This window comes from Vanellus vanellus, assembly GCF_965231255.1.
Source record: "Vanellus vanellus genome assembly, chromosome: 16".
NCBI lineage: Eukaryota > Metazoa > Chordata > Aves > Charadriiformes > Charadriidae > Vanellus > Vanellus vanellus.
In genome coordinates this window covers 10161355-10176760 of record NC_138921.1, presented here as the reverse complement: position 1 = coordinate 10176760, position 15406 = coordinate 10161355, and the positions used below count along the sequence as shown (strand labels likewise).

Genomic DNA, 15406 nt, shown 5'->3' with positions numbered 1-15406 from the left:
CACTAAAAACTAAAGAAACTTCTCTGATACTCCCCTGGAAACTCTTCTTCCCTGTCACTCATTGCTTCAGGCTTCCATGCTGGAGAACTGTCCCTCTGGACTTCTAGAAATGTGCAAGGACGAGGGATCATTGGTTTGGAGTGTTGTGACGCAGGTACGGATCCCAGCTGCTGCAAACAGCAGTGCCCAGACTCACTGCAGGGTGCGTCTCTGCCGAATTTTGCATCTCTGTGAGGCAGCCTGTCCTTGTCAGTTGAAAAAGCTGGCTGATAACGGGACCAGAGGAAGAGCTGGAGTTGGTGGTGTTTTTTTTTTTCCCCAAGTGTTTGCTCTTTGTATCCGTAGGAGTGGGACTGGAATGATAACTTCCAACGCCTGAGTTAGGAGTAACTGCTCGTCTTTGGCTCTTACGGGGAGAAACTCTCAGCCTCTGACCGAAACCGCAACACTGAAGGCAAATCACAGAAAAGGGGGACAGAGCTGGGCGTGATGTAGCTTGCTCGTCCAAGGCCACGGTTTGACCTTGCTTGTGTTGTTCCTGCCAGGTGTTTGCCCAACCTGTCCCCAAAAGGTTCCTGCAGTGACAGTGCTCTGCTGCTCGCTCCCCTCCTGAGGTGTCTGGGGGAGGAAGAGAGCTCCTTCATTGCTGCTGAAACTCATTATGTCTTGTCCTATCTCCTCTGGACATTCCTCACTGTTACAGCTGTTATTTACACAGGTCTGTAAATAAAGGAGACTATAATTTCTGCCCTGGCTTTACATGGGATGAGTAAGGCCTTGGCTGGAGCAATGCCTACTTGAAATTGTATATGCTACCGGTCTACTTGAAAACATAGACACGGCCAAGCCAGTTAGTCATAAAGAGGAAAGTTTCATTAAGAGTGCCTTCCCAAGGCGAAGCTGAGAGCTTGCTGGTAGCAATTGGCCATCCCCAGGGAGATGGGCCTGGGGGGCTCCCGGCCGTGCCTCCCCTCCCCGGGGGCAGCAGTGCTGATGCACCAAACCCCAGGAAGAGCCCAGCTGCAAAAAAATGCCTGAGAATCCTATTTTTAAGCCATTACAGGTCTTGGCACTTCTCAGGTTCACATCGGAGAGGAGTAGGTGCCTGTTTCTATAAGCACTCGTGCTTCTGTGGCTCTTTGCCTTAAACCAGCAGGGAAAGAGTGTTAAACCTACTTGCAGATGAGCAGCTTTTGGAGCAGGAAAAACAAGGAGACCTCTGATTCCTAACAGGACAGGCGCAGACTGCTTGGGAAATCCCTGCTGGCTTCTAATATTTTAGTTTTCATAGGTGATTTTTATCCTAAGGCTGCTTTTAAGAAGGTCAAAGACAGATGAGGTGATAAATGTGATTTCACTGTTCACCTGGACTGCTTTGGAAGGACTTTCTTGGGCTGAGAGGTTCTTTCTGACTGTGATTTTTTATTTTTAGCTCTTTCCTGGAGCAGCAGGTGATCCTTAAACCTGGAGATTTCCCCTATAGGAGTCATGCCCCCTCCTCATTCCGCTCTGGCCCTGCCCTATGGGGCAAGAAGCCCAGGCCGAATGCTGAGCAACCTTCTTCCAGCCTCCTAAACTTATGACTCCATGGATGTGAAAGATAAGGGGTGTGACACTCCTCCTTCTCGTCCCCCCACGAGGAGAGCAGTTATTTTTAACACAGGTCACCAAAGCAAGGGCTAGTGCTGAACCCCGTTGGAGCTGCTGCAGCGGATCCTGTTGACTTGAGTGGGCATTGGAGGGGGTCCCAGAGGACCAGGGTGCTGGCTGAAGAGCGGCCTGTGCCCCCTCCCAACAAACCTTGGCTCCCTCAGGACTGATGTGAGGTGGCCCATGGATGGCATGGACCAAATTGTGTGTACAGAGGGGGAAAGAGGCTGAGGGGGTGTCTGTTCTCATCTGGGACGCAGATATGTCTTACAAGGAACTGTGTGATGATACCTCCTGATATACGGACGAGCAGTGCTCTGGCAAGAAATAGCTTCCAATTAGCCTGAAAACAGACTGCTCTGGGCGGAGATTTGCAGACTCTCTTATTTATTGGCAAACCTCATTTTAATATAATCAGCCGCTTGACAGGCGGGTTAGGTAATGGTCCTTGATGTGAGCACTAACAGATCTGAACAGTGAGTACAGCCTTTAGTGCCCAGAGCCCTCTGCCAGTAGCTGAAATGCATCTGATATTAAAATGCAAGGGGGACCTGGGAAGCCCCTTGCCAGAGCACCTTGCTGAGTACATTAAAATGGCACCTTCAATAATTCATAAAATCTGTTCAGTGAGCTCGTGTGTATGTGTGGGGAGGGGGGGTAATAAAACATCTCAGACCTTGCCTGCCAGGATAATTGAGTGGCTAGTTAAATCTCTCAACAGTATTAATCAATAAAGGGGCCCAGAGCGTAAATAAATCCAGACTGTAATGTGATAGGGCTATGAAGGTGCATGGAAAGCGATTCCTCCTCTCCTGTGCACGAGGCTAGGTGCCATACTGCTCCAGCAACTGGTATTTGAATAACCTCAATGCTCTGATAGTTCAAACATCCAGGCTTTCCAGCTGTGTATTCCATGTTTGGATGTCACCTAAACCCCTTTAATTCAGCTGTGCCTGTGAGGGAGGGAGCAGTTGGCTGTGAAAGGTAGGGAGCAGATTGTAAACTCTGTCACTTAACTGAGTGTCTCCAGTTTGACTGATCAAGAGCTGATGTCATGAGCAAAGGATCGCTCCCTTTCTAAGATAAAAGCATTTTGCCAGAGTTGGAGTGCTGTTTCTGCAGATCCCCAGTGAGGTATGAACAAATACTGTTGACATAACTTATACCACTACTGTAAATTTACAGACGTTTTCAGGGCTCCAAATTAATCTACTCATTCAACCTCTCCAGGAATGCAACAGAACGTAGCTGTGTTCAAAACTCACTTATCCTGGTGGGACTTTGGTGCCATTCTACTGTAATCTGTGTCTTACCCTACTGTAACTTGAGCCAGAATGTAACCTACTAATAAACATCTGAAATGGGTATGATTAAAAGACATAATTTTAATTTTCCATTAAATTCAGCCTGCAGCTTGCCTTCTATTCATTAATGCTAGACTAATATTTACTTCCACCATTTACAGATATTTATAGACCTTCCACATGTTTCTTCCACCAAACTGATTTTCAGCCAAGCACTGCATATTCAGTTCCTTCACTCCTTCCTGATGAATCTGGCAAAAATTCCAGCATTCAGGTTAGTGTGGTCTCTGCCCAGATACTGGCGATTATGCTCAGCTATTAGCATGTTGGTGGAAAGCAGGTGTGTAACTGTCTTAACATGTCTGAATTTGAATCTGATTTTGAAACCGCTTGAATACAATGTCTTCATCCAGATGTACTCTGAAACTAAGCCATACTTGATCTTCCTTCTGCTGCTCTGTCCATCTTTTTTTGGCAATAAAGTATCTGGAATAAGTTTCAAGCATCCATTTCTGTGAAGAAAATAAATTACCCAGCAGCAGCACTACCTACAACTGTACTACAGCTCATCTTGAAGCTTAAGCTTTCATTTCATGCAAAGAGGAGATGTGTGGCCAATTAACACGCGCAGTCCATGTGCATAACTTGTTCAGTCACATCTTGCTCATGTGCCCAAGCCTCACAGCTTGGCATTTCCCTTCCTCCAGAAACACTGATTTGTTTTCCTGGCCCTTAGTGCCTTTGTCTGTGTGGCAACCACTGTAATAAAACGATTACACAGGAGTGCCTTGGAGAGTCCCTCTCTGTCGAGCAGAACTTTGATTTCAAAATAGATGTATACAGAACTTGTTCTTTGTCATTGTATCTGGCCAAGGATTCCCCCACGCCTTCCAGATGCAGTGGTTCAACTCCGTGGGTGGCTGCTGTGAGGCTTCTGGTGTCTCATGGGACAGTGTGGGGAACACTGGGATGGAGCCACTGAACTGGAAAACAAAGAAACATTAGGACCCTGGGAAAGATAGCTGTCTGGCCCACAGAGGATGCTTGTGGTATCCAAAACTGTCTAGAACAGCAACAAGAAACATCTGGCACAGGTTCTTTGGGATATGTGAACACAGGTCTTTCCTACATAGGAGCAAATGTAAAAATGTCACTTGTCCTAGAAGACATAGTCAAATGGATACATCTTGCTCTTTGGGTATATCAGGATGGGACTGAAGTCTCATGTAAGTATTCATAGAAGCTCTGGTACCTACAGCAAAGTACATACAGTAGCAAGAAGCCCTCCGTAGCATCCACCCACCTTCCAAGTTAGGCTTTGCAGTCCAAAATGAAGTCTATATTGGTCCCGGTTACTGGTAAAAAGAGTTAGCTTGCTTAAAACTAGTGTAGTTGTACCTACATGAGCTTCTGTGACACCTTGAGCTACTGGTTAGGTACATACATAATGTATTCCATAGGTTGGACTATGATGGGAACAACTTAGTCCTAGATGGAAATCTTTATTCTGCCTTTATTCTAAATCTTTATTCTGAGTTTGATTGTTCTTGCATAATTCCCTCATACTTCTGTAGCTTTAACCAATTCCACAGCATAGATGTGGTGTCAGAGGTAATTATATTGTACCTCTGCAGCCCAGAGGTAAGGATGGCACTCTTGGATTCCGGTAAGTAGAAACAGCCATATTTATGACTACTGATTAAAACATGGTATTGGAAAAGAGTATCATGTGAGTCATCAGGATATCAGTTGTCTGTTGCTTTCCTTCATGTGTGAAATAGAAAAAAGATTAAAGCTGCATTAAATTAAAAAAAAAATTAAAGAAAATATTCAAAGGTTTCCCACAGTTGGGTGTATGCTTATATTTTTCTCCACCCATCATAAATCACAGCAGTAGATCTTCCCCCACTCATGTTTTGCATTAGTAAGTTGAACTGTCCCCTCAAAGATTAATGCCTCCATCTGAGGAAGTAGTTGAGTACGTGCTGGTGGTAGTACTTTCATCATTAGCAAATGGGAGACTGTGGGAGGAGAACAGAATTTGCATGTGTTAGATGTTGGCCTAAACATTCTGGACATCAGGGAAAAATTGATAGAGCATAAGTATTTAATCAGCAAACCACAGGAAAAAAAAAAAATCAAGGAATCCTACTTTTAGTTAAAAAGCTTTTCAGCTGCCATTGTTCCAAAACAAACAAATATTTTGCTAATACCATGTGTCTGCAGCGTGCACTCAAAACCACATTTGCTGTCAAGTGGCATTACATTTATTAGTTGTCCTTGGGTAAGTTTTTTAATCTCTGAAGAAGTCTGAAATCTTTTCACTAGCCTGTTTTTGGAAGAGACATTTGGGAGACATTTAAGTGCTACAAACGTTAAACTCTCAGTTCAAAGAAAGTGTCATGCCTCATATGTGCTCATGGCACCCAGTACAACTTGGTCCTGATCGCTGAAGAGACCTCTGAGTACCTTCACAATACTTACGCTCCTTTGAAGTTCCACTTATTCACTAGACAGCTACCCAGTGAGTCTGCTTAAAAGCAAACCCAGTTTGCTTAGAACAAAAATGAAATGTCACCAGAGAGGATGCTGACTTTGCCACCTGGCTCTCTCTATAGCTGCCTGCAGAAAGCTACCTTAGAACCCACGTTTAATCAAAACTGATTTAAGTTAAACATTTTTTTCACAACCAACAGCGTGTGAAGGAACAAACAAGCACACGCAGTACAGAACAAAGAACATTCATCACTGTGATATTTTGGCCTCTAATTGAACAGCAGTCGTATCAACTTCCTCCCTCGCCCTGTGCTAGAACTGCGTGTCTGCTGTGCTAGGAAAGTAAAGGCAAAAACACCTGTGGTCACTAGAGATTTTACCGCAGTTCTTGCAAGAGTACACTTGCTAACCATGGTGCCCTGGCTGTTTTCCAGCAAAGGGGGATACAAGATTTTGTCTGCCTAGAAATCATCTAAGAAGTTTCAAAACATTTTTTTCACTTCCTGCCTTAAACTTTTGCAACTGTTAACGCTCTGCATTACAGACGGTGGGTTTTAACAACTGGTAAAATAAATTCCTGTGCCTGTCATTTGCCAAGCAGCTTGATTATTTTTTTTTTTGCAGGTTTGATGATGGTTGCCATTTTTACTGGTTTCTGTGTTAATTTTTTAATTAACCCCTTGTGACCACTAAAAAAAGCCAGAAATTTTAAATCTTGTGGATGGCACGGGCCTGGAAGTGAGAAAGAAAACAAGTAGTTAAGTATATTGTATTTTTTAAAAAAGTAAATTTTAAATTCATTTCTGCTGAAATCACAAAGACACTCTAGTCTTGTTTTGGTTTAAAGGCTACTTCAACAGATGCTGTTATCAAATTCCCATTGAAGGATACCCTTATCGCTTTTACAGTTCTCACCAAGCACTAAATAACTGCTGGAATTTGAGATGCAAATTACCACTGGTCAGGCAGTGATACTTGTATATCAGTGTTTGGTATATGCTGTAATTTTTTCAAGAAAATGGTAAGTGCAGGATGGTACCCGAACATGAGTTATCTAGCAACCAGGGGCAGCAGACCACAGGCCAGACGTTGTACCAGTCACCCGCTGTTGTTGTGTAGAAAACAAGGTCCGACACTGTGAGGTGTTGCTTGTTCCTAATTTTTGCTGAAAACAGCGATAACTGCAGACGCTCAGCGTCACAATACTGAGCACCCTTTGCATCGTGTCCCTGCAGAGCCGCCGGCATTCTAAGAGCAGTTCGTGTTTGGTATTGCAGTGCCCATACAAGGCGATACACAGGTCGATACCACGCAATTGTGTAAAAAGCAAACTTGAGACTGGAGCGTGCAAGCAGGGGTGCTGCCCGTGAGGTGCGTTATCTTCTCTGCAGCTGGAATACGATGTTCCGCTTTGGACCTTTTGATAAGGACGCAGACGAAAGACGCAAAGCGGTCTAGATACCACCACGGCCGGTGGGAGTGGGTTTGGGCAGCCAGGCGCGGGTCGAACTTGTGAGAGGTTCCTGCGATGGAGGGAATGACCCCCGTGAGAGGGGGCACCCGCACCCCCAGGGCACAGCCGGTGGGTTACTGCACAGATGGCCAGACCGAGTACCGGGCTCAGGCCGGGAAAGGTTTCTCATGGCATCAACGCTCGCACACCGAGCCCTGCAGCGGGGCGTCGAGGGGTTTCTCAGCGCAGAGCCTCCTCAGGGCGAGCGGGAGGTCTGGGTCGGCCCCCTCAGAGGGGCGGCGGGGCCGTGGGCCCCCACCATAGCGGGCTGTGGAGAAGGGCCGGGGCCTGCGGAGGACCCGGGCCGCTCTGGGGTGCTGCGGACGTGGGGCCCACCTCCACCCCAGCCCCTGGGGTCCCGCCCGGGATCCGTCACCCATCCTGTGGTGAATTTGTAACAATTCGCCCGAGCGGCCCCATTTCTTTAGTTGTTGGGATCATTTCTCAAAGGGCGCGGGTGGGGGGCAGTGACAGGAGCCCTCCTGTCACCGGCTCCAGGGGCACACGGGGCCGCGCCGCGCCGCTGACTCAGGGCCGCCCGCGGGCGGCGCCTTTAAATGCGCCGGGCTCGGCCCCCTCCGCCTCAGGTGCCGCCGCCGCCGCTCCGCGCCTGCCTCCCCCGCTGCCGCGCACCGCGCTTGCGCCGCGGCCGGCACCTTCCTCCCGGCCGCACCGCGCCGCGCCGCGCTCCGCAGAGCTTTGTCTGGGCCCGGGCGGGCGGTGAGGCCCCGGGAGGTCGGCGGGACCCCGGGGGTAATCCCGGCCCCCGCTCTGTACCGAGAGTCGGGGGGCGCAGGCGGCCCTTAAGGTGGACTCGCGCTTAAGGTGGACCGCTCCCGTAAGGTGGAGCGGGCGTTAAGGTGGCTCGCGCTTAAGGTGGACTCTCGGCCAAGCCGCGCCTGCCGGGCGGGGAGGGCCGGGGCTCGGCATGGGGAGCCCCGCCTGAGGCGGCCGCCGGAGGAGCCGCGCCGGTCCGTCCTGAGGAGGAGATGGGGAAGGCCCGCTGCTGAGGAGCCAACTTCTCCCCGGCCTCCAACAATGACCCGCTCCCGGCCGCTCTGCAGGAAGAGGCAGCCCATGGAGGAGGGCGAGGTGGGGGAGCGGAGCCCGGGGCTGACAGGAGAAGGGGCTGCGGCTGCTCCCCGGGGGGAGCTGACAGGAGCGGGGCCGCGGCTCCGGCGGGGGATGGGGGGAGCGGTGTGAGGGGGGGGGTGACCCGTTGCGTTTGGATCGGGAGAGGTTTAATTTTCTTTCAAGGCAGCTCCTTCATCACCGCCATCCTCCTCCTCCTCCTCCTCGTCCCTTTGCAGTTCTGAAGCCCTCCCGGCCGCAGCCCCCCCGCCGGCTCCGGGGACCCCCCGGCGCAGCGCCATGGAGACGGTGGGAAAGTTTGAGTTCAGCAGGAAGGACCTGATCGGGCACGGAGCCTTCGCCGTCGTCTTCAAGGGCAGGCACAAAGAGGTGAGTAATCTCGTCTTTATCTTCTTCTTTTTGGTTTTTTTCATCCCCTCTCTGCTTTTTATTTCCAGATGTGTGGGGTTTGGGCCGAGCTGGGCACCGCGTCCCGCTCCCCCCCCCTCCGCGCTGGGCCTGCTATTCTTAGCCTGGGCATCAGCCCCGGGCTCTGGGGCAGCTCTGGGGATGGTAGACATATTTATTATTATTTGTTATTGTTATTCGGGAGGGTTTTTTTGGGAGGCAGGCGTGTGTGCCAGCAGGACCCGGGCAGGCGGCTTTGCCTTGCCAGAACGGTGACCCGCCGCAAAGCCCTCCTGGTCGCCAAAACTGGCCCTTGCCTTGAAAACGAGAAAAAAAAAAAACCAAAAAAACAAAAAAACAAAAAACAAACAAACCACCCCAAAAAACCACCACCACCACCACCCCCGTCTGTGAAGTGTGTAGAGGGCTCTTGCTTTGGGTTTGGTTTTTTTTTTTTTGTTTTTTCTTTTGTGTCTATGAAGTTTTCTCCTTCTCCACTTAATTTTTCCAAGAGTAGGGGGAAATCGCCCGCTGGTAAATAAAAGGAAACCAATCCGGCGGTGGATTTTCCATCATTAGGGCTTGGGATAAGCCATGGTTCCCACAGTGCGTTTATTTCTAGTGATTAAATAAGAGGATAATCGTGGTATAAAGGAGTAACAAAAACCCAAACCTTGGGCTGACAAGCATAATTCAGGAAAGGGCAAGTCTGAACAAGTGAGGGATAGGCATTAGGATATAAAGTGAGAGGCCTTTACCGGTGCTGCAAGACACTTCTTTCAGTAGCATTTGTGATCTGTTAAGAAGCTGCTTATCCTAATGTAAATTAATGGTGAAATTTACATTTATTATTGAATTACATATTCACTCTTTCAGAAGCCTGAGCTGGAAGTAGCTGTGAAATGCATTAACAAGAAAAACCTTGCAAAATCTCAAACTCTGCTGGGCAAGGAAATAAAAATACTTAAGGTAAAAGTAGACTGACTTGTTTTCTTCAGTCTTTGTTCTGTATGTCCTTTGTTGCTCCTAGCTTATGGCCTTTGTTTTACTTTTTCTAGGAATTGAAACATGAAAACATCGTTGCCTTGTATGACTTCCAGGTAAATACATTCAGTTATGGCAAAGCATTCTGGATTTGGGAGAGGTTGAATGGAGTTTGTGGAATTTCAGTTTTTAACAGATGTTTATAATCAAATGTGTTGTGGGGGGGGAAGTCTTCTGATAAGTTAGGGGAAGATAAACAAACATGGCTGAGCGGATCATGTATTAGTTGTTGTCTGGACCACAGAACTCTTATGCAGTTGGGAGTTGGGGTGGGAGCTCCTGCTCCCAGGATGTTATGCAGTGTCTGGTGAATATATCTGTGTTGGTACCTTATAAGTTCTCAAAATTTTAGAAATAAAATTACAGTAGTTATTCTTGGCATGCCTACCTTTTATTTTCTTTCTCTGGTCTGGATATAATCCCTAAGAAAATTTCTTTGTTTCCTGAGTGATGTAAAAATAGTGTGAGCATGACTTTGTAGCATATGATTGTCTTCAGTTCCAGAGGATTTTCAGTTGCATTTTTCTGTTGTCCTTGTGGCAATCACTAAGTGTTAAAAATTGCAGCAGACATTTTTAGATTATTGTGGTTTCCCACAGTTGCTTTTTCCTTCAAAGTCAGCTCTGAAGATCTAATCTAAGGGGCTAAAACTGATCTGCTCTGAAACCCAAGTTATCCAATGACTTTTTTTTGTTTCCCCCCCTTGAATTTTTAGTTAGAAACAATACTGCTGGGTCATGGCACATGTTTTCTCTGACATTAGCAATGCTTTCTTTTTTAAAAACAAAACCAAACCAAACAAAACCACCGCAGGATCAAAAAGCCTAAAATGGAGCCCTCATGTTCCTGGATGGAGGGGCTGGCGTGTGGTGCATCGGTACAGCCTGTGTCGCCTGAAGGTCTGATGTTTGCCAGCGATGGCTGCGTGACCGCTGGCTCTGATGGACCCCCCCCGGGTGGCCCTGGGGTGGCTTATCGGGAGCTGCCTGCCCTGTCCCTGATATCACATGTCCCGCAGGCCGCCGTGTTTGTTGACATTCCTCCTTCTCCCGTGGATTGGCTCTGGTGGCCTCCGCGTCACCCCAAACATGAGTCCCAGCCGGTTGGTACAGCCTAATTGCAATGCCTTCTGGGTGCTGTAGTCTCCCCGCGTCACCCGGGTCCCTGCAGCCCCCCCTGGGCTGTGTCACCCACTGTGTCGTCTCTGCTGGAGCAGGGGGTGATGGCAAGGCGCTGTGGGGGGCCAGGTCCCTGGGAAGTGTGGTGTGCCTGGCGTTGTTTTGGCGAGAGGCAAATGTGGGGGGTTTCGGGCTGCTCTAGGATGGATGCAAGGCTGCCGGGAACAGGATTGCTCCTTGGAAATAAGCTTTGGTTGCTCCTGAACCACCCTTTAGAGCTGGTCGTGCAAAGCAGTGATTGCCTTTGGCCTGACGCGTGCAATCTTAATGTAGCTCAGAGAGCTGGGGAAGTTTCCTCTGGGCACAGGCCACTTGGGGGATTAGATCTCGTGTTTGTTTTCATTCTCCTCTGTACCTTCAAAGTTTACTTTAAACTTTTCAGTTGAGGGAGTGAGTGGCTGCTCCTGCACTTCCTCTATAGTTTGCATTTGTATGAAGCATTATGCTGCTGGATTTGCTTATTGCAGATCTTTCAAAAGCTTTGTTCATGTTCTGTTCCTTGTCCTGCTTCAAATAACTGCTGGGTAGGAAGGAGCTCAAAGACATTTCCTGCAAGAGGAGTGATTTCATCACGGTTACAACTGCAGCAATGCATTTTTCTCCTTATGTGATGGCAAATGAGCTTTAGTTAAATTCTACGTACAGCAACAGAGCCTGGTGAGGTATTAGCAAGAAGCTGTGTAAGATACCACAAAACAGGAACTTGAGAATGGTCCTGGGCTCAAGGCATGCCCAGGTATATGTTTAGTTACCAGCTTTGTCAGAGAGTCCTTGTGTGACCTGGGTAACTTGATTTCTTGGACAAAATGAGATGGCTTAGGTGGCAGTGGATGTTATATAGTGCTGCCAGGGTGTGGAGTCTCCTCTGGTGTAAGGTGATCGGTCACCAGACAGTCTGATGCCGTCCACCCGCCTAGGTTGTGTGTGTAATGTGTCCCAGTTTTTGGCCTCGCTCTGTGCCCGCTTAGGAGTTGTATGTGAGTAAATTACTGCAGAGGTAAAAGTGCGGTTCTGTGGAAGGCTGCCCACCTCTCCCTGCTTTGTGGAAAAGACTACTTACTACTCACCTTGTTCCTCTGATACTAGATTGGTTGCTTCATTCATAGCTGCGTATATATTTACTCTCAAAAATGTCATAGTTGCAGTTAATTGAGCCCTTACTTTTAGGCTTTCTAAAACTGAGGAGGTTAATCCTTCTATTACAACATCATAGAGCAAAAAGGAAAAAATATTTCCTGTGAATCTCCATGTTGCTCTGTAGCTTTGTCTATTGCTGCATTTTGTGTTGTCCCTTCCCCTGCACCTCCTGTCAACGGTGACTTTAACTTTTACTCGTGTGTGCTTTACACACAAGGAAATGGTTGCCAAAACCACAGCGGCTGTAAGCAAGTGATTACACTCAATGATGCTTTCGTTTGCATTTTCCTGGTTAAAAGCTAATGCTAACCAGGCCTTGTACCATTCAAGATTTTTGATGTAATGCTAGACTTGCCCCAGACAGACACTTGCAGTGCTGATAGTTAATACTGACAGCAGCTCTCACCCTGGCACACTTACTTTACCCGTGAAATCCAGGAAAACGTCTTGTTTCATAGATCTTTGTGATATTGGCTCATAAGTAGTGACAAAATAAGAAGCTTCCTAGGAATAAATGATACTGGTGAATGCTTAATGCATAAAAGTGCAGTGTCTGGACTTTTATAGATCCCCTCACTGGTGTCCTAAGAGCAGCAGCATTACATGAGAACAGCTCACAAAATGAAATATGCATATTCCCATTATTATGTGCTCATGTATTAATGAGAGGTCCTGTGAATATTCTAGGAGCCTAATGCGAGAACCCCTGCTCAAAAAGAGGATAAATCGTGTTGTGTTTCTAAAAGTACTGTCTGTTTAGTGTGTGTATGGAGTTGCGGTGTGGACCTTTCCTCGGCACAGGAGATATTGGCATAATGTAGAAACCGTATTGCACCATGTGGAGTGCGTTAGTTGCTACTGAGCAATCCCTGACTTGCAGAGGGGCTGGAGTTGGGGTCTCCAGACTGCAGAAGTTGAGGGGAGCACAGCAGTCTAGAGGGACATCTGGATACCAGAAGTCTCCTTGCTCAGTTTGAAGACAGCCAAGTGAGCTTTTAGCCCTTAAAGTGGAAATCGGTGACAACAAGGATACAAATGATAGTTTCCGCCGGGTGATGACTTGGTCGGGAAATGGGGTTTCTTGGAAAATGGATTTCCAAAACTCTGAGGATCAGCTCAACTCTTCACGCATGATGATGCTGAAAGCTTAGCAGTGTGTGGTCTGGTGTGTGGGATTTGCTTCGGTTTCTTTTGTGACTCGGGATGTTGAATCTGAACCTGTGACCAAAGGCCACTTGATTAGCCAAGGGGATTCAATGGTAGGAAAGTAATTCGTGAACTTGTGAGGACCTGGGAGCACTGTGCACTAGGCAGCTTCATGCAGCACTAATAAGAAGTAGGTTCTTACCTGTAAATAAGATTTTTAGGGCAATGGGAGGTCCTGGGCATGTTTTCCTCCCTGCGCTGTGCCAGCTGCCTCAGGAAGGTTGGTTGAATACATGTCAACTGAAGATCTCGCATGTGGCTATGTTGGTGCTAGGGCAGAAAATCTGCTATTGCTGGACATAAATCATGCTTTGGATATTAGAAAGTGTTTTTCTGCATGAAATGGGAAGAAGGATTATTTTACTGGCATGTTCTCCATAGTTGTATGCTGTGATCTGAGCTTGCTTCTTAAAGCAGCCTAGCTATGACTGTGCTTGTGCGGGTATTAAGTGGGGTTTGTTTTTTTTTTTTTTTTTCTAGTTTTTGCACAGGTGAGATAGACTGGTTGTGGAAACGTGGCTGTTAATGTCACACAAGGCACTGTGCTGCTGAATTTCTGGCTCAGCCTAGGTTACCTGAGGGTCCGCTTTCTGTAATTTTATGTCGAGTTGGCTTATTGTACTCACCAGCTTGGGATGAGCTGAGAGGAATGCTTAACTCGTGCAGTGTGGACTCACCAAAAATGTTTTTGCTGGGGTGACTGTATCACCTGGAGCTCCTAGAGACAAAGAACATAGAGTCCTTGCAGTGCAGTTTTTCTTGTGCACATGGATTAAGGCATGGGTAGCAGAACAAACATGTCTCAGCTTAGCCATCAGTCACCCTGGGCTGGGCTTGAGAGCCAAGTAATAACAGGCTTGTTCTATTCCTGCTGTATAGAAGGTCCTTGTGATCAATAGGACCTGTCTGCTGGGCTGTGGTATTCTGTTGTGCTGTCTGCACCATCACCCTTTTCCGACATGGAGCCTTTAGCTGCTAGTCCACATCTTGTGTACGTGCCTCCTGCTGTCCCCTGGGACCTCCGGAGCTCCGTGTGCGGCAGTGTCCTTTGGTGTGCCCTCCAGCACCGCTCGCTTCTGCTGCAGCACTTTGCCGATGAGCGTGATGTTGGATGAATCAGTGTTGCTGCAGTGTCACCTCCTTGCCTCGCCACCTCTCGTGCCACCTAATGCAGGATCTTCTGCTCCTCAGGCACTGCTGTTGGGGTGCCCTGTCTTAGGAGGCAGGGCTCCGCTGTGACACTTGGAATGACTGAGGAGGCACTCTGTGCCTGGGAGATCACACTCCGGGGTCAGGCTGCCTGCCTGGTTAAATCCTGTTTTAATTCCATCCCCGAGCGAAGCTGGCAAGCTGCCTGGTGAGTGGGTGTAAAGTGCAGGCTTCTCTGAACTGCCAAGCAGTCCTCTCTCTCTCTGTTTGCGCTGCGGACAAGAATGGGGTGTCTGCTATCCTGCTCTGTCAGCATCCTCGCATCTGTTGAAGCGAATCACTCTGTTACCGAAGATTGGATTCGGCTTAATTTAGAGCTAGAAGGGGAAAAGGACAAAAACCCAACCGCCCTCTGCCAGTAGTTTTGTAGGATGAGGCTTGAGAGTTTAGAGGACCAAAATGGCTGTGTTTATGGAGAGTAGAGAATTTTATAGTCTTGAAACTCTGTTTAATGTCGGCTTCACTAGCTGAGTACCCCGCTGTGCAGGTCACAGAAACATCTAGCAAATGCTGACCACTAAATACAGACCTCAGAGGAGTCATGGGCTTTTTTTAGAGGGAGTGGTCTTGTTGCATTTCTGAAATCATGATCACTGTTTTACTCATGCTGTGTGTAAAGCACATACCTGTGTTCCTCTCACATGATTAGGATGTCATGGAAGAGCTGGCGACGTGGAAGTTAATAGCCTCTAAAGCTCCTGTGGAAGGTAGCATTACTCAGACTATAATGACAGATTAAGGAATGTTTCCCAGGAGTAATCGGAAACTGGTAGGCTGTTGTGTTCACAGTTTGACAGCAAAGCTCTGGTAATGGCTGAGGTGCTAGTCGTGCTTCTCTTCTTGAAGCTCCATCAGTGTTTCCATTATGAAAATTTCCATGGTTTAAATCCTTGTGATGATTGAATGCATTTGGTTGGAGTGAGGAAAGCAAGGAGGTGGAGATTTGGAAGATGGAGGGGAAGAGGTGCCTCCTCATCAGTAGCTGAATTCAGATGGAAAACCACTGTTTGAATTTCTTTCAAATATTTATAGGTCCAAACCGAAGCCCAGTTGAAAGATTTAATTTTGTGGCTGGACTGGATTTGACCCTAAACTGTGAAACTGCAATAAAACTGTGTGTTTCAAAAGCTCATCTTAATGCTCAAGCCTGTGTAGAGAAATGAGGATACAGTTCACTTTCGTGTGTCTTC

At 47.6% G+C, this 15406-nt stretch overlaps 1 protein-coding gene across 5 annotated transcripts in view; it reads left to right on the top strand.

Moving 5' to 3' along the window:
* Positions 1 to 7887: 7887 nt before the first annotated feature.
* ULK1 (unc-51 like autophagy activating kinase 1) overlaps positions 7888 to 15406 on the top strand; it is an 83585-nt gene continuing 76066 nt past the window's right edge. For 3 of the 5 annotated variants that reach the window (XM_082491683.1, XM_082491684.1, XM_082491682.1), the window contains exons 1-4: positions 7888 to 8055; positions 8221 to 8424; positions 9319 to 9411; positions 9501 to 9542. In XM_082491683.1, the coding sequence (XP_082347809.1) occupies positions 8002 to 8055; positions 8221 to 8424; positions 9319 to 9411; positions 9501 to 9542 (393 nt within the window). In that variant the 5' untranslated portion in view covers positions 7888 to 8001. Of the gene's footprint in view, positions 8056 to 8220; positions 8425 to 8809; positions 8858 to 9318; positions 9412 to 9500; positions 9543 to 15406 lie in introns of those variants that run through there. The other 2 variants (XM_082491685.1, XM_082491686.1) reach the window with 2 other exon arrangements.